This window comes from Erigeron canadensis, chromosome 4, assembly GCF_010389155.1.
Source record: "Erigeron canadensis isolate Cc75 chromosome 4, C_canadensis_v1, whole genome shotgun sequence".
Lineage (NCBI taxonomy): Eukaryota > Viridiplantae > Streptophyta > Magnoliopsida > Asterales > Asteraceae > Erigeron > Erigeron canadensis.
The window spans coordinates 40,226,790-40,253,105 of NC_057764.1; the positions used below are offsets into that span (position 1 = coordinate 40,226,790).

Here is a 26,316-nt window from a genome sequence, read left to right on the forward strand (position 1 = left end):
ATTTCATGCTCTTTCATTAGAGTGGTTATTCAATATATACTTTCGACAAATTTTTAAATTCGAGGGCAGAGCCCGCCAGGTAGATCACCTCATCACCGCTGCCGCCGCCATTACATCACCACCCCGTCGTCATCTCCATCACCGCTGCAACACGCGGGTACCATTCTCGTATTAGAAAAAAATGAATTCTTCTTTACATTCAAATCCAAATATAACAATTCATAGATGAAATGATGGTCGTTCAAAAGAAAAAAAAACATAGATGAAATTAGCCGTCGGCATTTTTCGGTTTTGGGCCCAACCCGTACCCGACCGGTCCAAACCGGTTTGGAGGGGTGTTGACCTAAATCGGTTTGAGGTCAAACCCGAACCGGTTTGGAACCGATTTGGAGGCTTGAAAACCCAACCCATTTCGAATCGATAGGGTCAGTTTGGGACCAGTTCGGGTCCAAACTGATTCAAAAATCGAACCTATTAGTTTTAACTACGTAAATCGTTTTTCGACCACGTGATTGCTAATGACTCGAGACTAGGACCCAAGATACCTTCCAAATGATAATATCTAGTGAATTTACACAAAAACTTCAAGTTATTTTACAAAAAATACTTAAAATTAAGTGAAAACTCACTAAAAATGCTAAAAAGCCACTTTTTTTAACTATGTAGTTCATTTTTCGACCATGTGATTGCTAATGACTCGAGACTAGGACCCAAGATACCTTCCAAATGATAACATCTAGTGAATTAACACAAAAAACTTCAAGTTATTTGACAAAAAACACTTAAAATTAAGTGAAAAATCACTAAAAATGCTAAAAAGTCGCTTTTTAACTACGTAAATCGTTTTTTGGCCACGTGAATGCTTATGACTCGAGACTAAGACCCAAAATACCTTCCAATGAATAATATCTAGTGAATTAACACAAAAAATCCAAGTTATTTCACAAAAAATACTTCAAATTAAGTGAAAACGGTATCTCGGACCGAATAGGTTTGAAACCGATTTCTCAAACCGGTTTGGTGAAACCGGTATTGAAAGCGATTTGACCATAGAATTCCTGAACCAATTTCGAACCACCGGTTTGGCTTAGAAACCAAACCGATTTGGTCAAAATCAGTTTTAACCGAACTCGATTTCGGTTTTGGTCGAACCAGGTCGGTCCAAACCGGTTTGGATGGGCACGGCTAGATGAAATGATGGAATATATCATTGGACTGGACTATCTAGATAGGATGTCCATTTCAGTTTGACTTGGACTATTGCTCTATAACGAGAAATATATATTTTATGGGCTACAGTTTTTTAAAGCCCAAAACACATAACACAGCAAAAGTCAAAACCACAAAAAGTGAACAGAATCCATATGTATGTCTCCGTTTTTCTCTCTATTGACATACACAAAATGGTTACAAAAGATAAATATTAAATTATTAAGCTGTATGTAACAATAAAAGGGGATATCTGTTGAAAGTAATCTCAATCATCCAGACCATAATCAGCAGAAAGGTTTGTATTCCAATTTTTCCCAGTATATACCTTACTATTAGAGGCCACAGTGGCACAGTTCAACTGTCTATATGTCATTTCTGTTATTATTATTATTATTTTATCATTGTTAGGATTTGTTTAAACTTTTTAAAAAAAATTGGAATACAAACTTTTTTTAAATCATAAGTAGTAAGCTATAGCCTATAAGTAAAGTAACTTTAGAGTTTAGACCCTAAATAATGTTTTGGTTGATATATAATGTGTTTTTCAGTGCATTAGTTTTAGCAACTGTGGATGTGTTGTGATAATTAAAACCCTATGGTGAGTTTGATGGTAACTTTAGTGGATATTTGTATAATGTTGATGAAATAATTTCATCTTTGTATCTAATAAGGTTGGCATGTTACTCATATAGATGTTTGGTTTCATTTGTATATTATTCAACAAATTGCTAATTTTCGCTCATTAAGTATAGCATTTGGATCACTAATGAACTTTGTTGTATCGAAATTGCATTCACGTGCACTCGATGAAGTGAAGTTTATGTTGAAATTAAGTTTTAATGTTAATGAGGCAGTATATGAAGCCCTTATCTTTCTCTTGTTTAAGGTTTGGGATCGTGATGCTTCACACCCATCCAGTTAATTAGTTAATTTAGCTAATTAAAAAATGTTTTGTACCGTTTACCACCTAACATGCCCCCCCTTAATCCCCAAGAGTCATATTAATTATTTACATTAATAATATCTCATTCTTAATTTTGTTGACTTTCTCAATTTGTTGAGATTTATTTTGTTTTCTTGAATTCTCTAAGGAGGAAAACAAGTTGTGGAGATAAGCAAGTAATGGCCAGTGAACACGAAAAGAACTTGGTCGAAATCTTGGGAGAAGATTACCCAATTGATATCAACAAGTACACAAATTTTGTCCACTCCCCACAATGTGGTGCGATTGCCACTTTCTTTGGCAATACCCGTGATACGTTTGATGGAAAGACCGTAGTAGAATTAAGATACGAAGCATATGTGCCAATGGCTATGCGTTGCCTCAATACCATATGTTCATCAGCTCGGTCCTTGTGGAATCTCAATGCTATTGCTGTGGCTCACCGATTGGGCCGTGTTTCAGTGGGTGAAACGAGTGTGTTTGTTGCTGTTTCCTCAGTTCATCGGGTTGATGCATTAGATGCTTGCAAGTTTGTGATTGATGAGATCAAGGCCTCAGTTCCCATATGGAAAAAAGAGGTTTACTCAAATGGTGAAGTTTGGAAAGAAAACTTAGAGTTTCTTGAAAGAAGGCCGGAGATTGGGAACAGTAGAGGTTGTTGTAGACCAAAAGTGAAGGTGGAGAGTGAGGAAGTGGCAGCACCTGTAAAAAATTCTTGTTGCAGGCCAAAGGTAAAGGTGGAAGATGATGGATCCGTAAAATCTGGCAATGATAATCCATGATTGTCAAGAATTTTGTAAGTTTTTTTTTTTGGATTTTGTTCTGTTTTATGTATAATTGTGAAAGATGATATATGAAGTATATTCCTTTCAGTTATACAGAAGGTTACACCTACTGCTGGGCAATTGCTTAGTTGATACTATTTCATGTTGAATGCCTTTATGTGCTGGTACTAATCTTGTTTTGATGGAGTAATAATGTTATTTCAATTTAGTTTAGAAAGTTGGATGAGTTCTAAGGTGTCAATGTGTCATGTTATTTGTGTATCTCTATAACTTGGAGGCCTATTCTTAACTTGTAATTGTAGTATCAAACAGGTTCGTCTTCTAGTTTTGGATGACCAAGGTCCTAGAATAAGTTTTAAAGATACTCACGAGTTATAAATTCCAATCCCGTTAAACACAAAGACAATTATATAAACAATTGTGTGATGTGTAATATTTGTAGTTAGACAATACACATCTCAACTACTTACCAAGCAGGTCCACTATGCTTCAGAAAGGTGTACCATTGTCCCAATCTGGTGTGTTCGTTGTCACAATGAACCAGAGCTGGTTGTACATGGTATTAGATAAACAATGAAAAGATTAAAAAAAATTAGGGTTTGTAACCCTTTGGCTCTGATGCCAAGATAAACAATGAAAAGATTGTATTGTATATTACGTTTATGAATAAGAGATTACACCATATAAATAGATTATATAAATACACTCTAATACCCTCTAATATAAATCAATAACCAAAGTATATGTAACTTGTCTAATAGTATTACATGGTCTTTGCTTAAGGTTTGCATCTGGCAGAGATTTCCTCTACCTCATCTTTCATTACTTACTGAGAATCTGAGATTATTATGTGCCAGCCCACTCGGTCTTGACACAAAGACATTGGATTGGCGCAACAGAGTCCTCAATGTCCCGAACACTATACTAAAAGAGTTATGCATGAAGGCCTCTTCCAGTTTACAAAGGAAAAAACTCTCGTTTGAATGCAAAATAGGTGCAAAAATCTCGTTTTCCTTCATTAAGAAACTTTCATGTTACATCATTTCCAATTCTACACAACCAACTATGGTATACGTTGGCGCAGCAGTTTCTTTCGAAATAAAACCATCCATGCATCCTTGCTAAAACCAAGTCATTAAACATCTATTAAGCAGCACAGGGGCCTTCAGTATTTGAACGCAACTCCAAAAAAACTCAATTTTAAATGATTTCCAGATGTTATTGATTTGATGTTGACACAAATCAAGTTTACAAAAATTTCGAACCCCATATAACCTTATCAGAACAATTGATTACGGACAAACCAAGAACCGAAACCAGTCTGTTCAATAATAAACACCTTAGCGATGAAAAAAGTTCTCATTGTAGATGCACATTGAATGCATCTTCGCCATTGCACATTTGCACGGGAAAGAATACATATAAAAATAAAAACTGCATGGGCTATCTTGCTTGATTATTGGGCTTTTAAGCTGTGGGTTCGTTAAACCTTTCAAAATATTTGTACGGGCTTATAAGTACTATTAGACACTAGACAGTATATGCTTAACTGTATGGGTAGACATGGGGAAAAAAACGGTTCCAAAAAAATCGCTTCGGATTATCCGGATTTGGGACAAAAAAATCGGTTCCTCAAGAACCGGTTCCACTTTCGGATCCAAAAATAAATTCCAAATTTGGTTCTTTGACAAAAAAACTGAAAATAATTCGGTCAAACGTTCACCATTCGTCGCATTGACTGGAACTGGTTCCGGTTCCGAACCGGTTCTTCGTCGCGTTGACTGGAAACGGTTCCACCGGTTCTGATCTTTTGCCCACGTTTAGTTATGGGCTTCTTTTTAAATTGACTTTATTAGATTTAGTTATGGGCTTCTTATTAACAACTTATATTTGAAAGACAACATCCTTCAACTAAAGTTGGAAAATGAACCTTCATTTGATTGACTCAAACTAAAGTATTAGAGCAGAAGGCTTGAAGACCATACAATGCATTGAACATGTAATATAGGCTTCAGATTTGAACTTGTTGATTGCGAGTCATATGAATGTTATAATGAGTTTGGTTACTCATTCACCGGCTCTGGTTAGGTGTGATTCATCATAAAGCTCGAGTTAACTAACTTTTTTAACCAGATTTTTTTAGTCAATTCGCTTCATCTTATTATATACATATAAATAACTTTTCACATCTCGATTTTTTAAACCATAACAAAAATATGAGGGTCAATCATTTGATAAAAACATGTCATAAGTTATCTAGAAAGAAATAATATGATTAAAAAAATAATATAAGTGATTTAATTATAAAGTTATTTGTTTGGAAAGTCCTTTAACTTGTCATAAATACCTGTTTTGGGCTCCAAACAAAAAAGTTCTCTATTGTGGGGAACAAAATTGGCTAAAACATCTATTGTAGGTCTGTACCGGCTAATGGATGAGGTGGAACCAGTCATTGCTTAGATAGATCAGCCATGTGTACATTAAAACCCACATAATACACTACTATAACGAGCAATAGTACACGCGCAATGCGGCGATGAGATGGTGGGGGTGATAGGTCATAGAGGTGATAAGTCATAAAGTACGATAGCCAAATGACTTAGCCGTATGGGCTCCGTACTCAGATTTAAAAATTCGTCGAAAGTATATCGAATGACATCTCTATTGAAAGAGCATGAAATTTTAAGAACACCATACAATTTTTATAATTTATCGATATACGGTTTTTGAGATAAAAGATTTTGAATAAATTAGAGGAATAAAATGATTTATGGAGGAGAGAGAAAAAAATGAGTAGTTGAGATTTGAGGAGAAAAAAAAAATGAGTGGTTGGAATTTAAGGGTATTATGGGTATATTAGGTAGAGATGTTTAAATTAGCGAATAAAAAAGGAAGGTAATTTAGATAGTTCAAATGATCTTTTGAGATTTAAAAAAAAAACAAAATGCTTTATAAGATAATATAGAAGTAAATAAAAAAACAAATAAAAACATATATTTTAGTTCCAGAATTTCTGAAAGCAACGAATGGTTCATCTTCATGATTTTAATTTCATCATCAAAATAAATAACTTATAATAAATCTTCTTCCATCTATATCCACATCTTTATGACTTTGGCTATATCTATCAATAGAATCTAAATCCATCCATTTATACAAATGAGTTCCGTATTACATAAAAGAACAACAACATAAGACTAGAGAACTATACATCAAAGATGACAAAACTATATCAAATCTAAATCATAGATCCACAAATCCATATAAATCGAGAATCTGGTTGGTGTTTGACTTTCTTTTCATATTCACACTATCTATGGTCAAAATTTTGGGTGGAAGTCTCGCGGTGTTTAGATCGGGGTCTGATATGGAAATTCAGATCTGGATTTATCACCGTCGTTAGGTTGCCTGACCGAAAGTCACGTTTTTTCTTAAATGGAATTTCAGATATACGTTTATTAGTCCGGCGGGAGGTTTGACCAGCCACCACCGCTAACTTTTGGGGTTTTGGATGGTGGTGGCTAGTGGTTTTGGACTGTTGATCTAGGTGTGAGTGTGGTGGTTAGCGAGGTGGTTTCAAACTCCAACAAGGTGGTCTTCAACTCCGATAACCCGGTAACTTCGGTGAGGTAGTGTCATTTAAGAACAAAGTCCAGATTAAGCAACATAGAGATTGATTAAGCAACAAAAAAGAGATCGGGATCAACAAAAGAGAGATGTTGGGTGATTAAGCAACATAGAGATTGATTGAAGGAAGCCATAAAGAAATTGGTTTGGAAATTAAAAAAGAAAGGAAAAAGATGATCATCCGAAAAAAGGAAAAAAAATATAAATCAGAAGTCATGGAATAGATATATAAAAATAATATATTGAGTGACTAAATAAAATAAATGACATGGTAATTCCATATAAGCAATAATAAAAGCGATAATTAATTTCAAAATTAAAAGTTATCAGATACCTGAACATGGACCCACAATATATGTTTTAGTCGGTTTTGTTTCTCACAATAGAGAACTTTTTTGTTTGGACCTCAAAACAAGTATTTGTGACAAGTTAAATGACTTTTCAAACAAATAGCCCATAATTATATTAGGTATCTATAGTCTATCTTTCATTGATTAATTAAAAGTTTAATTATTTATGGTATAGAAATACATTTAAAAGGACCCAACGTGTAAATTGAAAAAAAAAAAAAAGAAAGTATTTTATCGGTAGAATACTCGGGAATTTATTTCTTTTGAAGTTAAATAAAAGGAGAAGAGATAAAGAAGGCAAAGAACAACCCTTGTTTTATACGTGTCGATAGAAATCCTAAATTATTAATAAACTAGTGGAAAGCTTTGCGCTTTGCTGCGGATAAAAGTAATAATTGTTGATTATTTACAAAGTAACGTACATGACGTTTTTTTTTATGTAGACCTGTAACATGATGTATTGTAAACTATGTAGCACCAAAACGGATATCGCAAACGGGTACGGGAACGATACGGGAATGGAAAACGGTAAAACTGAAAAGTTTAGGATACGGATACGGCAAAGATACGACAATAAAAAATAATAAATAATAAATATATATTGATTTTATATAGAGAAATGGTGACCGTTGATCACAGATTAAATTTTTACTAAGCTTTTTTGGAATTAAAAAAGTCTGATGGTGATCTCAATTGTATAATGTGGTTGGTTTGTATTTGAGGTATGCATAATCGCAAAATGACAGTCGTTCTTGGAATATAGAAAGCTCATTGAAACCCTAATATTAATTAGATACGGTAAGCTTCACAGAAACGTTTCGGTATATATGGAAGAGTTAATTACAGAAATCGTCCTCGTCGTGGACTTCTACTTGCAGCTTTCGTCCTTAAGTTTAATAAATTACAGGTTTAGTCCAAAAAATTGTCCCGTCCACAGTTTTGGTCCACAGCTCAAATGGACGTTAAAAATGTGATCACATGACCTGCATGCCAAAGGTATAATGGTCATTCCATTATTCAGGGACCAAAAATGTAAATAACTCCATCATCTTCAACATCATCGTCAACAACATCAACGACAACCATTTCCATCATCTTCTATATCATCATCAACAACAACAACCATCTAAACATTAAACTCATCATATCTATGTTTTATCATCATATCCTGATTTTATTTCATGGATTTTTTTCCCATTAAATTAACCTTTTCCATCATACAAAGTAAATAGAGCTTTTGCAAAAACCATCATAATTTCTATATCCAGTAAGACAGTAATCCCAATTCCTATATCCATATCTATATCTATACTTTTTGTTTGAAGGAACCAAAAATCATAATATTTTTCTTCTTTTTCAAAGATCCAAAAACTTAAAATCACACCCAGTAACCACCACACTTTTTGTTTGAAGACAATAAGACCGGTTTGACCACCCACCACTATCATACAATTACCTCAGTGAACTCACTACAATCTCCACCAAAACCTAGCTGATATTATTTTTGAAGATAAAAACTAAAAAAAAAAAAAGAAAAAAAACCCAGATTTTTAGGGTTCTTCAAAACTCAAAAAAAAAAAAAAAAAAAAAAAAAAAACCACTTCATTGTTACGTGTAGATTTGTTTTTGTATGTCTTCATTTGTATGTAGTGTCTCATGTTTCATCTGCACCACAAGAAATATTTGTTCAAATCACAAATATATATAAATTTGTGTTTCAAACTTTTCTTATGAGTTAGTTTTTGGTTTTATCTACTAACATCTTTTTTTCTTTTCTTTTTTCTTTTTTGTCAAAATTTTGAAGATCTAAAATGATTTGTGGTTTGATATTAGATTTTAATTGTATGAAATCTGATTTCTTTTAGAAGGATTTTTTCATTGATATGTAAATGTGATTGTAATGGGTTTTAATATGAGATAAGATCTTGGATTTGAATATGAATGATGAAAAAGTTTATAGTTAATTACATTTTAATTTGGTCCAGTGTTAAGAAAAAGACCACACTTTTGGTCCTTGTATCATTAAAAGACGAAATTACCCATCATGTGCTGACACGTGATGACATATTAAACGGACGTTTATGCTCAGGACCAAAAGTGTTGACTGTGCAAAGTTTTTTAGACTAAAACTGTAATTTATTAAACTTAGGGACGAAAACTGCAAGTGGAGGTCCACGATAAGGACGATTTCTGTAATTAACTCTATATGGAAACTTCAAGGAAACGTTTCAAACGCGTTTTGTACGAGTTTCCGTTTCGATGGAGTTTCCGAAACAGAAACGGCTATTTGTTTGGAGTTTCAGTGCATTGTAAATGCATATGTGATAAAGTAATTCATAAGTTTTACAGGTTTAGTTGGTATGAAATTAATACGCAAACTGTTTGTTATAAATGAATATATTAAAACGTATGTTACATTTGAGAGACAAAAGAATGTTTCGGGAAAAAAAAGATATTCAATTTAAAAAAGCTTAGATTTTTATTCGGGTAGTGTCGTAGTGATACACAAAATTATATATTATATATATATATATAGTAAAAAGATAAAATATATATATATATTAAAAGTATTAAAGAAATTATTCAGTGCAATTTTTCTTGAGGACAAAAAGCTCATTCACATAAAATCTGACGAATTTAGAGACCAAAGTTGCATGAAAGTACGAACTAGCTAGTACTATATTTGACTTGCAACCAAAATTAATCGTGGTACATTATTATCAATGTATTTGATTTTGGATGGAAATTTAACCGTTCGATCAAGCATACTTATTATTGATTGATGATATAAATTTATACTCGTAGCATTTATAGAGATCGAATAAATCTATTTATAATCCATGAATTCATGCTTTGTATTTATTGATGAAAAAAGGTTTTTAAAGGTTCCGATTTTTTAAGAGTTTCAAAAATAACCTTTCGCTATATATTTATAATTTAAGAAGATAACACTAAGAATATGTGACGCATAGTCGACACCTAGCAATACCCTTGGCACAATAGACATGTTAAGCGGAGAGAGGCAAGTAGATTTGAGAATTCGTTGAAAGAGACCCGTTAGAAGGTAGAACAAAATATTTCCGAAAAGATTTTGAAACTAATCAATAACATAAAGTTCTAAAATCATTGTCACTTGTTGTGAGTGACCATTTTTGTTTTGACATTCCCGTCCACTTTCATGTAAGTATTACACAAAAACTCACAATATCTACTGAAAGTCTGAAACATACACCAAAAAATCCCACTTGTGAAGCCTTAATTTAATTATGATTTTTTTTTAAAGAAAAAAAAAAAAAAAAAAGAGAACCATCACAAGCACTAAAAGGGCATAAAGGTAAAAGGAGAAAGTCATCGTGTGTTATATTTCCATATTGACGAATATACCCTTGAATATAACCATTAATTCGCCTCAAATGTTAAAATACCAGAAGTTTCAAAAGTAGATATAGGAGCCATTTCTTTTTCAATTATAGACAAGTCTCTTGTTTTAAATATATGTAACAATGTAGATTAATTACACTACTAGCTAATCAAACCGGTTTCAACCTGGGTTAACTGATAGACGTTTTGCAAATAAACCGAATGATACCCGGTAGCTTTACAATATGTTGTCGAAAAACAAATATAAATGGAAACAAAATGTAACATCCCAAACTTTTCAAGATTGACTTATTGACTTGACCGTTAGTCAATGTTAAGTTTCGTCAAGTTTATATGCCTTAATTGGTTTATGTGTGATGAAGGTTCTATAGGTGTAAGGCTTTAATGCCTTAATGGTTGATTTGAATAAATGTTTAAAGGTATAGTTTAATGCCTTTAGAGGTGCTAAAAGTGTTGGATGTGTTATAAGTATTCTCAACATGTGATTTTAGCCTAAAATAAACCATACGGAAGTCTAGGGACTAATTTTGACATATGTGGAAAGTTAAAAACGTGATTAGGGATTTCTAATCAGATCATTAGCCCTAAAATCTGATTCATCATTCTTCTTGGAGCCCTAGAACCGCCCCTTTGTCTCTTGAGCAATTCTAGAGAGTTTCTTGCGATTTCGGGTTGAATCGGAGTGATTAACCGCTTGTAGATCGAATCTATAATCATCTTTAAGGTAAAGATGGTAATTCCTACTGATTTTTGGTAATGTTCATCTATTCAATTCGTTCATATATGGTCTTGATCGATTGAATACGTTTTATTGATAGAATCAATGATTTTGGGTGAATCGGTGATTGTTATTGCAATCATTTAGGATCTAAAGATTTCCTACAGGTATGAAATCATTGTTAATGTCATTTTAATGTTCAAATATGACCAACATAGGGTTCACACCTGGTCTTGAGGCTTGAGTTGGATTCGATTATGTTTGTGAGTCGATTTTGGTCAAAACGGGTGTCAAATCAATCGTCGGATGTGCTTATTGAATCCATGAATCAATATATGATTTCATAGTGTCAAATGATTTATATTTTGGTATATATGAACTGTAGAGATCGTGGGGATCAGCCATGTATTTTTGATGATCGAAATTGCTTTCAAAACGATAAAGATTTCAAGGTCTGATTCTGTTGTTACATTGAAAAAATCATATCTTTTTTATCTGAATGAGATAAGAGATGAATCTTATATTTTTGAAAAGGTCTATGTGTCCCCTAAATTCTTTATGAACAAAGTTTCCTGTGATTTTGCCCAGAGATATGCGAAAAATGTCGATTTCCAGAAGTGGTCAGGTTTCGGACGAATTCTGCAGACCTGTCTTGCAAACGTCATAAACCATTCATTTGGAAAACTTCAAGAGTCAAACTTTATATCCCTGGAAAGGTCTTTGAATTTCCTGCATTTCATAAGAACTAAGTTTTCTACCATTTGGTCGTCTTGTATGCCAAAAGTAGTCTACAAAACTGAATACAGTCAAAAGACGAAAGTAGTCTACAGAATACGAAAGTAGTCTACAAAATACAAAAGTAGTCTACAGAATATGAAATTAGTCTACAAAAAAAGTCAAGTAGTCTACAAGTGTGTCAGGTAGTCTACAGATGGCGAAAGTAGTCTACAAAAGAGTATAGTAGTCTACAAAGGATTTAAGAAGTCAAAAATAGACTAGTAGTCTACAAATAGAGGAAGTAATCAACAAAGACTATTTGACATATATATATATATATATAGAGATGTAGGTCGTATAGCCTCGTTTACACTCGTTGATTTGTCCTATGTTTGTTATAGGTAGTCGGGAATACTTGATTGCCCGATAACTTTAGTTATCGTTTGCGTACGCTTCTACGAGGTAAGATACATTACTTTGACACGCTGAGGGTTCAACATAAACATGGTTTTCATATAATAACTTCCCTAATAATAACTTATTTGCTTATGAGTATTCGGGGTTATACGGGAGGTGATATGGGCTATGTACATGACTATTGAGGCCTGAAATGCAGTCCCTATGATATGAAATGTAACGATATGTTATGCAATGATACGATATGTAATGATATGCTATGAAATGTTATGCAATGATATGAGATGTGATGATATGAAATGAAATGCTATGAAATGTGATGTATGATGATGATATGTGAAATGTGCATGATTACATGGCTTGTTCATCTAGTTCACTAGACTTATTAAGTTGCCATGACACGTGCACGTTTAAGGGCCCAAACGTAAAAGATGTATATGTGATGATTGTTTAGGTTGTGTAAACACCTAAACTATATGTGATGTGAAATCGAGCTCGTAAATTTGATATGAAAGTGTTAAGCTTAACTCGTACTTGCCCTAGCCCGGTTAAGTGCGTTGATGTGGTTGCTCGGGTGGCTCCTTGCAACGAGGTACAACGTGAAGAGTAATATGGGAGGTCTTACCAGCCCCATTGTCCTTGAACATACGGATTACTCCTAGAATTGGCTTGCCATTCCTTAACGACATTGATGTACAACCGTAAGGTTGTTCATCTAGTCGGGTGTGACTTATGTCTCACTTATAATGATGTATATGTTATACGAGATGCGTGACTTATGTCACAATTATAAAGATTTTCAGATGTGATATGTGATGATGCAAAAGATGACTAGGCACATTAGGATGACCCATCATAATATGAATGATGTTGATGCTATGATATGTATATGAGATGATATGTTCGATGATATGTGCCTTAACGACTTAATATTACTTTTATATAATGTTTTAAATAGACAAACGTTTTATAAATTATGTGTTCTCTTACTTAGCTAATTCGTTAGCTAACACTTGCTCTTTTAAAATGTGTTGTGCCCTCAGGTCCAACAATAGTGAGCAGGTAGATGTGAGAAGATGTGAGGCATGGGTAGATGATCTTGAAGCTGGTTATAGTTTACCCATAGTGGCTGCTCGCTTTAGACATTTGCTTATTGTTTAGATAATAATGACTTGTATTGATGATGTGCTCGGTTGTTTAATGTTGGGCAACCGATGGATTTCCATTTAGACTTATTTTGATGATATGGCTAGTAACACCATTTAACGAATAAACCAAACAGGTTTTGCTGGTTTGGACTTTTAAAGTTTAATTTCGCTTTCTTTGACGCCGTTAGGCAAAAGTTTTTGGAAATCCTTATTTTTAAATGTTGGGTGTTACACAAAAGTTGTATAGTTGTGGACACACGTTAAAACACATTCGGTTCGCAAAAAAAAAAGTTATCGGGAAAAAAAAATACCATAGTTTCGGCCTATTGTACGAAAAAATAAGGTGATTAAAATCTTAAATAATAATTTGGACATTTAATAAAAATCTATATTAATGATGCATATTTGAAAAAAAAAATATATTAAAAAAATATATTTTGAATTTTAAATAGACTAATATGATGATGTCATAATTAAATTTAGGGGATTTGTGGTAATACAAATTTTAAAAAATCTTATATCATCACAATCTTCCTTTATTAATATAATAGATAGATAACTATTACTTTCCAAATATTTTTTTGTTTAGCAATTTTCTTTTTGTTCCAAATTTATTGGTCATTTTTCTATTTTGATATACCTCAATATTTATCTGTTTTAAATTCCGCCAATCAAAGACTATTTAAGTAGTAAATATGAAATATTTTTATTGGTCATATACGGATGGAGTATTAAAACGTAAAAACTCAATTATCCCTAAACTATATATGTTGGCATTTGGCAATAGTTAAAACTTAAAAGTCTCAAAAACGAAAGATATACAAAAGATGTGTGTATGTATATTGTATAGTGGAAGAGAGAATGTATGCAGGCACGGGTGGTTAGCTTTTGCTTTTAAAAGGTCATCGTTGGTAAACCCCATTTTAGCTTTATAGTTTATACTACCACTTTGCCCTTTTTTGCCTTTTGCTTGCCAAAACAATCTTTAAAAAATATTTGAGTGTTGAAAGAGGCATGGAAGAATAACACGCACATCAACAATGATTTTGATGCCCCAATATCCATAACACTTCACTTCATCATGTACCAAGTATTATTTTTTTAATCACTTGCCACAATGGAGTACATGACAACTTGTTAAGTTTAGTAGTTTTTACAAGAAAGGGAATATTTATTTATTTCTCGAGTTTTTCTTATTAAAAGTCTCTATTCACTAACATTTAAGTTCCTACCTGGTAAAACAATATGGGGAAAATTTATGGATCAAGATTCTTAGCTAATCACTATATATAGGCTTTGACCATTAAGAGAATTAAAATGTGTGTTGCCTACGAGAGATGCTACAAATTTCCTCGAGACGATTTTGTTCGTATCCGAAAATGAGGTGTTCTTGAAATCGATATGCTTGTAGATAAAAAGGTGCTTCTCTATAATGCCATGGATGTACACTTGCAATTTTTCTTTTATTTTATTCTTGTACTATCAAAATATGGGATATAAAAAATATCACGATGGGTTGGTTTGATATGAAATATAGATGAAGTTGATCTTTTAGTTGTTTCTTATAGACTATTTGAAGGATTCTATCACTATATAATTTTCATATTTTATTATTTCGATCACGTGATACATTATTTTTCTTTAGCTTTTTACAATATACTATTTGATCGTTCAAAGTTATGCTACTATGATTGTCCTTAATGGTTAAATACTTAAATTAGTTGTTTTCAAACAAAAATCTAAGTTGAATGATTGCCAATGTTGCAAAAATTTGATGTTAGTATATATCAAATTGAATTCTAGCTAGTTCAATGAAAAGATAGAGAAACCTAGGATTCACTTAATAATTTACTACTCCGTACATTTTATTGTTGAAGTTTGTAAAGGATACAAGTAATTGAAAGTGGAAGGGTCAATAATGTGTGAAAGATGATGATGAACTAACTCAACATGACAATATAAAATAAAATTTACATGTGCAGTACGTATTTCCAAGAAGACAAAGGCATTTTAGAATGTGAGGAAAAGCTTCTCTATTGTTTTCTTTTAGTGTTAGTTCGCTTTTTTACTTTGTTCGTTTGTTGATGATGACACGGCCCTCATTGATCTTATCAAAATCGTTTTTAAGGTTAAAGTAAACTTCATATTATTATATTCTGCAATACTTTTTAATTATTACATTTTAAAATGTTTGATGGATTCATTCTAAGGATAAGTAATAATTTCGTTACATGTATTTGAATATCTAAATAAACTGCGTATGATGACTTCTCAAAGCCAATAATTTGATTTTTCGTTTTTCAGAAAGCTAATATAAAACTAGAATGTATTAGTTAAAAAAAAAATATATTACAGGGGTATCAAGTCTAAATTACTAATTACATCTTATTTGAAAAGCATTATTTTTATATTACCTAATAAAAACATGTGTTTCGCTTAAAATTTTGCTTTCATTTCAAGAAGTAATGCTTGATAGAGAATCAAATAACCAAACTTACCTAGAACCTATAAAATTAGTGTTTTCTTATGTGATTGAACGGTACGGTAGTACTATAGGGCAAGGTAGAGTTGCAGGGAAATAATGATATGTGGACTATGGAGGGTCTATATATATAGCCATATAGGGCAGGGTGTAGTCTTATCTATGGAAATTAGACTATCAAAAGGAACATAATTTTAATTTTTAAGTCATCTCCCATCAAATGTTTGTATATATCCTCTTCAATCACATTCTTATAAATCCATGACTCATAATTTTCTAACCATTATTTTATGTCCAACTAACAATTTTGTGTATTTACATAAAGTCAGAATGAATGTACAATTATGAAAGCTAGGACCTTTGGTGTTCAGATCAAATTCGCGCGTTCTGGAATTCTTAACATAACTACAAAATTCTTGACCACGTTCTCGTGCGTTCTTGGAACCGTTCTCAAAGCGTTATTAACATTGTCGCATTTCCCCTTCATGTTCTTGGAATTTGTCCTCTTCAAAACGTGTGAGAATTTGGTATTGGAACCACGTTAGTGTCTGATTATCTATCATTCCTGATATAATAGTTGACGATAATGCAAATCCCTATGTCTAGTAAATATATAATTGGCGTATTTACTTTTAAAGACATACTATAGGATTTCCCATTAGATGACTGAAACTATGAAGACTAATGATACACATATTAAACACCAGAGGGGTTAAATGTGTAAATACTCTCATTATAAATAGAGAGCCATTAACCATAATTTAAGGTTAATGAATAATCATACATAACACACCCTAATCCCTCACTAAATTCGTGAATTCAGAGTTTACCTCGATTTGGTACCGCTCTCGTGGCCTGCACCGAAACAGTGTTTTACCCTTAGATGTCCAGTCAACTGTTGTGCCTCAACGCATTTCGGGAAATTTATTTTTATAATGGAGGCAGTCAATTAATATAGATTGATCCGAAATCTGATTCAAATCCAACATAGCACCCATAGGTACATAAGAAATGTATTGAATCGATTCTTTTCAATGAATAGATCCGATCGCAACTTGGAATATGGAATTCAAAGGAATCAAATAGGAAAGGATACTCTGAATCATAGAACTCTAATGAAATATACGATCAACCATCTCCTACGGTCTAAAGAAAATCTTTCAAATATTCTAAACCATTTATGAACATCACAGCAAAAATGATTAAAACACTTATGGCTCCTACTTAAATAAGGAGTTGCGCAGCGGCTACAAAATATGAGTTCGATAGAATATAGAATAAAGATATACAAACAAAAACCAATCCCAGCCTCTCTAATTCGTGCATACTCCAGCCAAATTTATTTTCCCATTATTACTCAATCGTCTTGTTTATGAACCCGAAATCAATAGCAATCATGCTTAATGCTCTTACAGGTTCCACAGGACGATCTGAGGTGTTTTATCACTCGAATCGAATCATGTTTATTCCAACATTTGGCATGCGTATGAGTCCATTTGTTTTTGTGCGTATATGCCTTATTTTGATATTGGTACGTGATGTGTGAAATCTAGTTATAAAATTTATAAAACACGAATCACTGGGAACTGACTACAGTCTACAACACACTTACGAGCAGTGTACCCGTTCGTATGCAGTATAGTAACCGGTAAATCCGAGATCGTTCACAAGGACTTTTATAAGCAATTATTAAAATAAAGTGATTCAAGAAATGGGGGTTTTGTGGCTGAGTTGCCACGTTGCAAAATTAAACTAAAAGAAAATAATTAAATCCGGTGTAACCGGGGCAGGGATCGTCCGCAAACGATAGTAAAAATGATCTTATAACAAGAAATTTAAAGGTCATCCATCTTGATTTCGATCGACAACATGTTAAGATTGCACATAAATGAAGTTCAAATCCAAATTAAGTTTATTAAATAACCGAGACTCAAATTGATCGCCAAACCCGTACCCGTCAAGTTAACAACTTCATTTGACTCTCTTGTTTAAACTAGTTCCATTATTAAGACCGGTACCCCGAGACGCCTTTCATAACTTTGCTAATTCAACAATGATTTTGGTTATTTTAGATAATAATTGTGTTTATTGATTGTACCCAACCATTAACTCGTTAATTCTTATTAATTATTAACTACCTTCTACTGTACCCGTCATAGAAACAATTGCTTCTAACCAAGCAATCAAAATAGCCTTTACGCAACCTACGTTACCACTAAGATCATGCAAAACTATCCACAATCAATAATTAAATAGCAAAGAATTAATAAGTTAAGATCACGACACAACGTTAAATTAAATCAACTTGAATTGTAAAAATAGTGCAATCCTTACATATTGTCTACTCCATCAAGATGGATGAAAGGCGATTAGCCACTCATACGAAAATACGAATAACAAATCAAATAAAGAGAATTCATCGTTACCGAGTACAAAGGAATGAAAACGAATAACGGAATTGATCCAATCTTGCTTGAAATCCTTAAAGATGGCTGAATACAAGAAAAACTCTCAAAAAGTGCTTCAAATTCGACTGGAAGGTAAAAGTTAGGGTTTAGGAATAATTAAGCTCTCTATTTATAGTTTTTCCAAAAATAAAATCGAAACCGTCTTAAACTGCGTCGTAGTGCCTTTTGACTTTTGTTGACTCTTGGCTGACTCGTGCTTGGTCCCACTGCGTCGCAGTTTATTAAAACTACGAAGCAGTTAATATTTTTGTTTTAAGGTTGCATCGCATAATCATACTGCGCCGCGGATGTAAGGTTGACTTCTCGTTGACTGGTTTCTTGTACCACTGTGTCGCATCTTCTCGAAACTGCTTCGCAGTTAGAATCACTGTTTTTGGACGGCGTCGCAGTTCGACATTGACTTCCATTGACCAGATTCCTACTTCACTTTCGTGCCTCGTAAAACGTCCGTAATCACTCGTTTAACTTCAGAAACTTCGTTTTCTTCAAAATAACGCTTTAGTACCTGTTAACTCCTGAAACACTAACAAATACCATAAACGTACCAAATATATATGAAAACGACTTATTAATCATTAATAATCGACTACTTAAGCTATGGGAAATGAACATAAAATAAGACATATCAGTACGAGATGTCTAAAATTTTGATAAATCGTGCGCGAGTTGACATGATGAGTTAATTATGTGAAATTTACTTTTTCTACAAGATGTTCCTTAACTCAATAATTTTGAAATGCCGTTTAGATGTTTATCAGTTTATGGAAAGGCTATATTCATTTTAACACTTGCTTCACACATTCCCATTCATTCATAATATGTTTTGCCGTCTTCATGAACAAGTATCACAAAAACAACAATTCTTAACATGTGTTCATAGTATTTGGCCTTCTTCATTAACAACTAAAATGCATTAAATTTTTTGATTGGTGATTAAAATCATTTCTTAATTAAGATTCAGTAAATATGTTTATTAGTGTTAAATCTTGCATCTTTCTTCCAAACCAAAAGTTACATTTCTACAAACAATATAAAAAAAAAGCATATATTAATTTCCTATCTTGCCCTGCTTCATCTAGGTAAAAGCCAGATGAGAAACAGTAAAAAAGAGAAAGCGATTGATTTTAAAGATAAAGAAAAAGGAATAAGTGCATGTTAGCAAAATATTAACCATAAAAGCAACTTGGATAATTAAAACTCCCATAATTTACACTTTACACCCCTTTCACTCACTCACTGTCACTGACAGACCACAATATCATCCTTTACCTGATTCTCTTCTCTTTTTTCTTTTTGTACAAAAACAAACTCTTTACAAATTGCAAATGTTGTGACTTACCCAAATTTGCAGACCAAAATACCCCACCGTTTCAAAACCCCTTTATTGCTTACTTATACATTTACACATTTATTTCATGTTATATTTTTGAGTTCCCTTAAATTTCTTCAAAAAAGTGTACACAATATATTTAATGTTGGTTTTCACTTGCATTCAATGACGATGATCATCATGTATCAAACTCTGAGTTTTTTAGTCCTTTTGGTGCTTTTATTTCCTATATTTTCTCTGTCTTATGAAGCTAGAAATCCTGAAGGTTTTTATTTTTTTTATAGTCATCTTTTTTGAATATCCTTAAAGGGTTTTTCTGGGTTTTTGATTTTGTATATGGGTTTTTAATTTCTTGAACTGAAATTGTGTTTTGCAGTAATAGCTTTGATTTCTATTAAAAATGGTTTAAATGATCCTCATGGTGCTCTTAACAATTGGGATGAAGATTCTGTTGACCCTTGTAGTTGGGCTATGATTACTTGTTCACCTGATAATCTTGTCACTGGCTTGTATGTTTACAATTTTTCACATATACATACGTACATACATACATATTATATCTATAGTTTTAGCATAAACTTTTTTTTTTTTTTTTTGTAACTGTTTTATCTAATATGGGTTTGGTAATCTTGCAGTGGAGCTCCAAGTCAAGGTTTATCAGGAACATTAACAGGAGTGTTTGCTAATCTCACAAACCTCCGGCAAGTGTAAGTGTTTGTACTTTGCATATATGTTTTTCTTTTAATTAACTTTTTGTTAAATTTTAATTAGTTTTAAAGGATGTTTTGGTTAGTTACTTCAAAGATAAACTCATAATCATAAGCCCAAAAAATAAATCACAAGACAAATTGAAATAAGCCAAATATCATAGAAAATAAGCTAATCCAAACAATACTTTGTTATATTAGTATACATTATTTTCTTTATAAAAGTTTTTAACCCATTTCTTATTTTAACAAAATACATAATACCCATTTGTTATTTTCTTTAAAAACCAATATAGATATTTGATTTTTAATTTCCTTGATATTTAAACAGGTTATTACAGAACAACAATATTTCGGGCCAAATTCCGGCAGGGATAGGTCACCTTCCAAAGCTACAAACATTGGATCTTTCAAACAATAAGCTAACTGGTCACGTGCCAGGCACACTCAGTCTGTTGAATGCCTTGCAATATCTGTATGTATTTACTATATACTATAAAATTCTCTCTCTAAGACTCCTGATTTGAAACACAATTTTTGATATGTCAATTTTTGGTATTTATAAAATTGACTGTTAATTTTGTTATGTTTTAATTTGATAGTATTTGACCAAACATGTTTTTGTCATGTAATGAGTAGAAGATTGAATAACAACAGCTTATCTGGAGCCATCCCTTTGTCTTTAGCTTCTGTTCCTCAACTTGCACTCTTGTGAGTATACTTATATATATTTTATTTATATTCTTTTTTTTATATAATCAAGTTTTGTAAGTATGTGTTTGTAAAGTCTTTATCTAGTGTTAGAAAACATTAAATCATTGAATCATTGACAAAAGTTTGTTTATTTCAGAGATTTGTCATACAACAATCTTAGTGGTCCTGTTCCCAAGTTTTCAGCCAGAACATTCAAGTATGTATGTGTAAATATATTTTAAAGATTATGAACACCCGGGTCCAAAGTTAAACGGGTTTTAAAAAGACTCGTTTTTTTTGGACCCATGGTGTAATATATGAATTTCTTAACATTGGGATTAATAAGTTTTGCTTTTTTCTTTCTTGATGTGTTTTTGAACAGTATTGTGGGTAATTCTATGATTTGTGGAAGTCATGCTAATGAAGGTTGTTATGGATCAACTTTGCCCGAGCCTCTTTCGTTTGCGATTGATTCTTCATCAGGTGTGAATGCGTGACTGTTTAAAGAATTTGATTATCGCACTCTCTCTAAACCGAGTTTCTATATTCTAAAGAGATTGTGTTCTTTCAGGGAAAAGTAAATCGAAAAGAGTAGCGATTGCTCTTGGAATCAGTTTTGGTTGTCTTGCTCTTCTCATCGCGTCGCTTGGAGTTCTTTTGTGGCAAAGAAGCAAAAACCAGAAGCAAAGCATTCTTGATATCAATGGTATGAGTGACTTCTTTTGTTTTGTTTAACTATATTCCTATTGTGTATTGAATATGATTTCTGCAAGTTCTAATTAAAAGTTATATAGCCAAGCTAGATTTCGCATGTATGAAAATATGAATTGGGAAGGTTTGATACTAAATTTGGCAATGGTAGGTTTGGCGTGAATGCATGATATTATGATCATGGATATTTTTAACCTTAAAGTCAAAGTAGAATTTTGCTCTATACTGATCCGAACTTAATTGATTGCAGATATACCAGAGGAGGGTCTAATGACTTTGGGCAACTTAAGAAGCTTCACTTTTAAAGAACTACAGTATGCAACTGATAATTTCAGCTCAAAAAACATTCTTGGAGCTGGAGGATTTGGTAACGTTTATAAAGGAAAATTAGGAGATGGGACAATGGTGGCAGTAAAGCGTTTGAAAGATATTAACGGCACCGCTGGAGAATCACAATTTCGGACAGAATTAGAGCTCATAAGCTTAGCAGTTCATCGGAATTTGCTTCGCTTGATCGGTTACTGTGCTACCCCGGTGGAGAGGCTGTTGGTTTACCCTTTCATGTCTAATGGAAGTGTAGCTTCAAGGCTTAAAGGTTTGTACTTTGTACAACCTTACCTACTGTTTATGGTTCAAGTCAGTACCGCATCATGTATCATCCTGAAGTCAACTTACTACTTTTCTAATTGGGTCAGTTGCATAAACATTTAACAGACCTTGGTTCAATTTCTATTCTAGGTAACCTTTGTTTTTTTGCCTAGAACAAACCCTTACACTTTTAAAACTTTGGGTAAAACACATGAACTTTTCAAATATTTGATTTAAGCTAATCTGCATAGCTTCTCTTGTCAAATGATAATATGGTGGTACCTTTGACCATGTTGAATTTTCTTTTGGTTTTGGCTGAGAAAGCATGATTTGAGATTCACCTAAAACAAATTTTTTGAAAGTTTGAGGGGTTTTTTGGGCTAAAAAAGGTGTTATAAACAATGGATTGACGTCGATACTTTCATGACTTGACTGCATATAATGACATGTTGATCATTTTACTTTCCTGAATATCCAAACAGATTATATGCCCTGAAGTCGGAAGATAGTGAGGGAGTTTTTAAAAGGTCAAACATGCACTTTCCAAAAACGAAACTTATTGGTCCCGTTTGACATTTTCTAAAACAAATGTAGGTTGTGTTGTGGGTACTATGACAAAGTGGTTAGGAGTTGCAACATTATTTTGGTGTTTCAAATTATCTTGTCCTTGATGCATGATCAAACATATGTTTTTTGTTTTTTTTTTTCCTTTCCTTTTTCCGACAACTAATAATTGAATCTTAGGCAAGCCATCGTTGGACTGGAATGCTCGAAAAAGAATTGCAATTGGAGCTGCACGTGGCTTATTGTATCTACACGAACAATGTGACCCAAAGATAATCCACCGAGACGTGAAAGCAGCTAATGTTCTTTTAGATGAGTTCTATGAGGCTGTGGTGGGTGACTTTGGGCTGGCTAAACTTCTTGACCATGCTGACTCACATGTCACCACAGAGGTTCGTGGTACCGTGGGCCACATTGCACCTGAATATCTCTCTACCGGCCAGTCTTCTGAGAAAACCGACGTGTTTGGTTTTGGGATATTGTTGTTGGAACTTATAACAGGAATGAGGGCTTTTGAGTTTGGGAAAACAGTTAATCAGAAAGGTGCAATGCTTGAATGGGTAAGTTCTTTAGCCTTGATAACTTGTTCCTGCTTACATGTGTTACCTGGTTGTATTAATCGTCCACATTTTGTAGCTACTTATATATCGTCCACGCATTACCTAGCTGTACTATATGACCTAGTAGTGTCTTTTAGACTTGGTACATTATTATTTTTTAAAGAGTCGTAGATATGTATTGACAATTTTTACATATGTACCATAAACTCTACTGTCTTGTAAAAGCATTTGCTAATTGTGCCCTATGGCCTAGTAGTGATTTTAGACATGGTACATTGATAACTTGTACTAGTCAAAATTATTCATCGACTACTTGTACCTTTCAATGCTAAAAAGTAGAACCTACTATATTCGTCTTCTATGCCACGTTACCTACTTGTATCGATTGGCCTAGCCGTTAGACTTGGTGTACCTAGTTTCACTAGACTAGGTACATTGTATTGAGCCCTAGACTAGACTTGCATGAACTAATATGGGAATCTCCTACATTGTATTGAGTCCTTGGTACACAAATTGCTAGTCTACTAAGCACCTGGATTGTTCCATTTCAGGTGAAAAAGGCACACCAAGATAAGAAGGTCGAACTTTTAGCTGACAAAGAGCTCGGGACCAACTATGATCAAATCGACGTGGGGGAAATGCTTCAAGTAGCCTTACTTTGTACTCAATACACCCCGGCCCACAGACCACGGATGTCAGAGGTGGTTAGAATGCTCGAGGGGGACGGTCTAGCCGAAAAATGGGCAGCAACACATAACCATATAAATCCCAACAACATAAGAAAGAATGGTGGGATGCTCCAAAAACTTGATGACAATGATGATGACTATACATCAAGCATGCTTGGAGTGATGTTGATGGATGATGACCATGATTCACATGCCATGGAGCTCTCTGGTCCTAGATGATATAATGTTACATACCCAAATAGGTATATTAACTTATTAAGAAAGAAATGATACATTTGCTAGTTAATTAGTTTCATTTTGATTTTTTAATATTTTTTAGTATTAAATTAATCTGAAGATGTGGATGTATATCTTGGTAAATATGGTTTTACTTTAGTATTCAGAACTTGTCTCACTTGTAGAAAAAGAATATTAATATCTATGTCAAGGTATGGTATTGGTTGGATTTATAGTGTTTCATCAATGATGCAACTTTTTGTTATTGTTGATGTTTGAATGTTAATTCAAGACTTTTTTGGGACAGTTATCTGTTGCCTAGGATCCATATTATTGGCATGTTAGCTTCTTCTTCTTCTTCTTTTTTTTTATTAAAAAAAGATTATTCAGAAAGATCATTTCTGGATTTAGATGTGCATCGTCTAATAAGAGAAACTCTGGCTGTTTTCATTTTTTTCCCCCTTGATCAACATTTGAATATGAGATTTTTTGTAGAACATCCGACTACTAGCTCACACTTGAAGTGATTGTTACCAAGTTAGAATTATTGTTTTTTTTTCCAAATAAAAAGAACAAGAAGTATTTAGGAGGTGTATTTATTTTAAAAAAAAAAAAAGTAATTTAAACAGAAGTTGATATTGTATGTGTAAATTTTGGTGGGGATACGTTGCAAATAATGATGTGTGTGTGTGTGGGTGGGGTGTGTTCCAAAGCAAAAGAAGAAGAGAAAGTGAAAGGGGAAGTCTTTGACCAAAAGTTGGCCGAGACAAGGTCTCCTTTTCATTGTCATGCTCTTCTTATTCTCACTTGCTTTTCATTTTTACTCCATTTATTTATAAAACTTTCAAAGTAAAAAGTGAATGTATGTGATTTGTTTATTAGATGAAACATTTTATTTTTTGAAAATTTGCATCGATCAGAAATTTACAAATCTGTTAAGTTGATCAAGGAACAGTCTGAAACAATTCGTTACGGGCACAAAACTTGCATCTGATAACATGCCTAATACTTTTGCCGGTATTTGTAAGCTTATGTATTACACCGCTCGATAATAAATTGTAGGAAATAAAAAGGTTTTGGGTTTAATATTTGTCTCCAATGCCCTCACTTTTAAAAGAATGATTTGAGCTATTATTTTTTGTGACAAAAAAATACCCGATGTCGACTTTGGATAAAAAAAAAAATATACGTAAAAGACAAAACCCTCAATTGTCTTATCAACCATGCATTTTTGATGATAAAATTACTAAAACACGTTTTTCAAAATACACTTAAATGACCAAAACTGCAAAGAGCTTATAACTTTATTCTTTTACATCTAAGTTGTTATATATTTTTTCATTTAAATTACCTTTTATTTATGTCACACCACTGACTACATAACTTTCACCAACAAAACCAAACAAAGGTAAAGGGAGTTTGTATGATATGGTATTATCACAAAATTGGCAAATATTCCCATTCTACCCTCGTCCCATCCCATAAAATAATGTGTTAAGATTAGATAGGAATTTATATCTCCAAAACGTCTCAATTGTGATGTTTGAGTCATAAAGTGTTGTTTCGCCAATTAAAGCAGGGTTTGTTTATCCTTTCCCCCCCCCCCTGAAAAAGGTATTATAAAACATGATGTTCACCACTTTAAAAACATCTAGAGATGACAACGCAATGAGATGAGTTGAACAAACACACTTAAAATTAAAATACTTGTAAATTTTGCTAGAGATTGGATAACTTTTATATAGTTTATTTGAATTTGAATACAGCTCGTGTAAATAAAAGGACTAAAAAAAAGAAAACTTATTCGAAATACGGGATTGCTGCTTGTATATATGTATACAGAAGGGGGGAGTTTTTTTTTTTTTTAACATTAGAAGGGGGGGAGTTAAAGTCGAAAGTCTAACACACTAGCGTTTTATCCTTCCGACACAGTTGATAATATTCGTGGGAGTTGATTGTCATACAAATAACAACGTATGTAACGGATTTTTTTAAGGGTTAACTAGTAAG

The 26,316-nt window shown here is 33.0% G+C and overlaps 2 protein-coding genes across 3 annotated transcripts; both read left to right on the forward strand.

Annotated features, from left to right (window-relative positions):
- The first annotated feature begins 1,360 nt into the window (after positions 1-1,360).
- On the forward strand, positions 1,361-3,157 carry LOC122596453 (molybdopterin synthase catalytic subunit). Of its 2 annotated transcripts, XM_043769032.1 has the most exons (3): positions 1,361-1,507; positions 2,304-2,951; positions 3,029-3,157. In XM_043769032.1, the coding sequence occupies exon 2, from the start codon at positions 2,335-2,337 to the stop codon at positions 2,935-2,937; it is 603 nt and encodes a 200-aa protein (XP_043624967.1). In that variant the 5' UTR covers positions 1,361-1,507; positions 2,304-2,334; the 3' UTR covers positions 2,938-2,951; positions 3,029-3,157. The 2 variants fall into 2 exon arrangements, with proteins under 2 accessions (XP_043624967.1, XP_043624966.1); XM_043769031.1 differs by having other exon boundaries at positions 1,362-1,507; positions 2,304-3,077.
- Positions 3,158-19,627: 16,470 nt separating this feature from the next.
- On the forward strand, positions 19,628-24,535 carry LOC122596553 (probable LRR receptor-like serine/threonine-protein kinase At4g30520). Its single transcript, XM_043769157.1, has 11 exons — positions 19,628-19,843; positions 19,955-20,087; positions 20,214-20,285; positions 20,617-20,760; positions 20,925-20,996; positions 21,136-21,195; positions 21,361-21,461; positions 21,550-21,684; positions 21,940-22,284; positions 23,022-23,401; positions 23,953-24,535. Exons 1-11 carry the CDS (start codon positions 19,744-19,746, stop codon positions 24,307-24,309), a joined length of 1,899 nt encoding a protein of 632 aa, XP_043625092.1. The 5' UTR covers positions 19,628-19,743; the 3' UTR covers positions 24,310-24,535.
- The last annotated feature ends 1,781 nt before the right edge of the window (positions 24,536-26,316 follow it).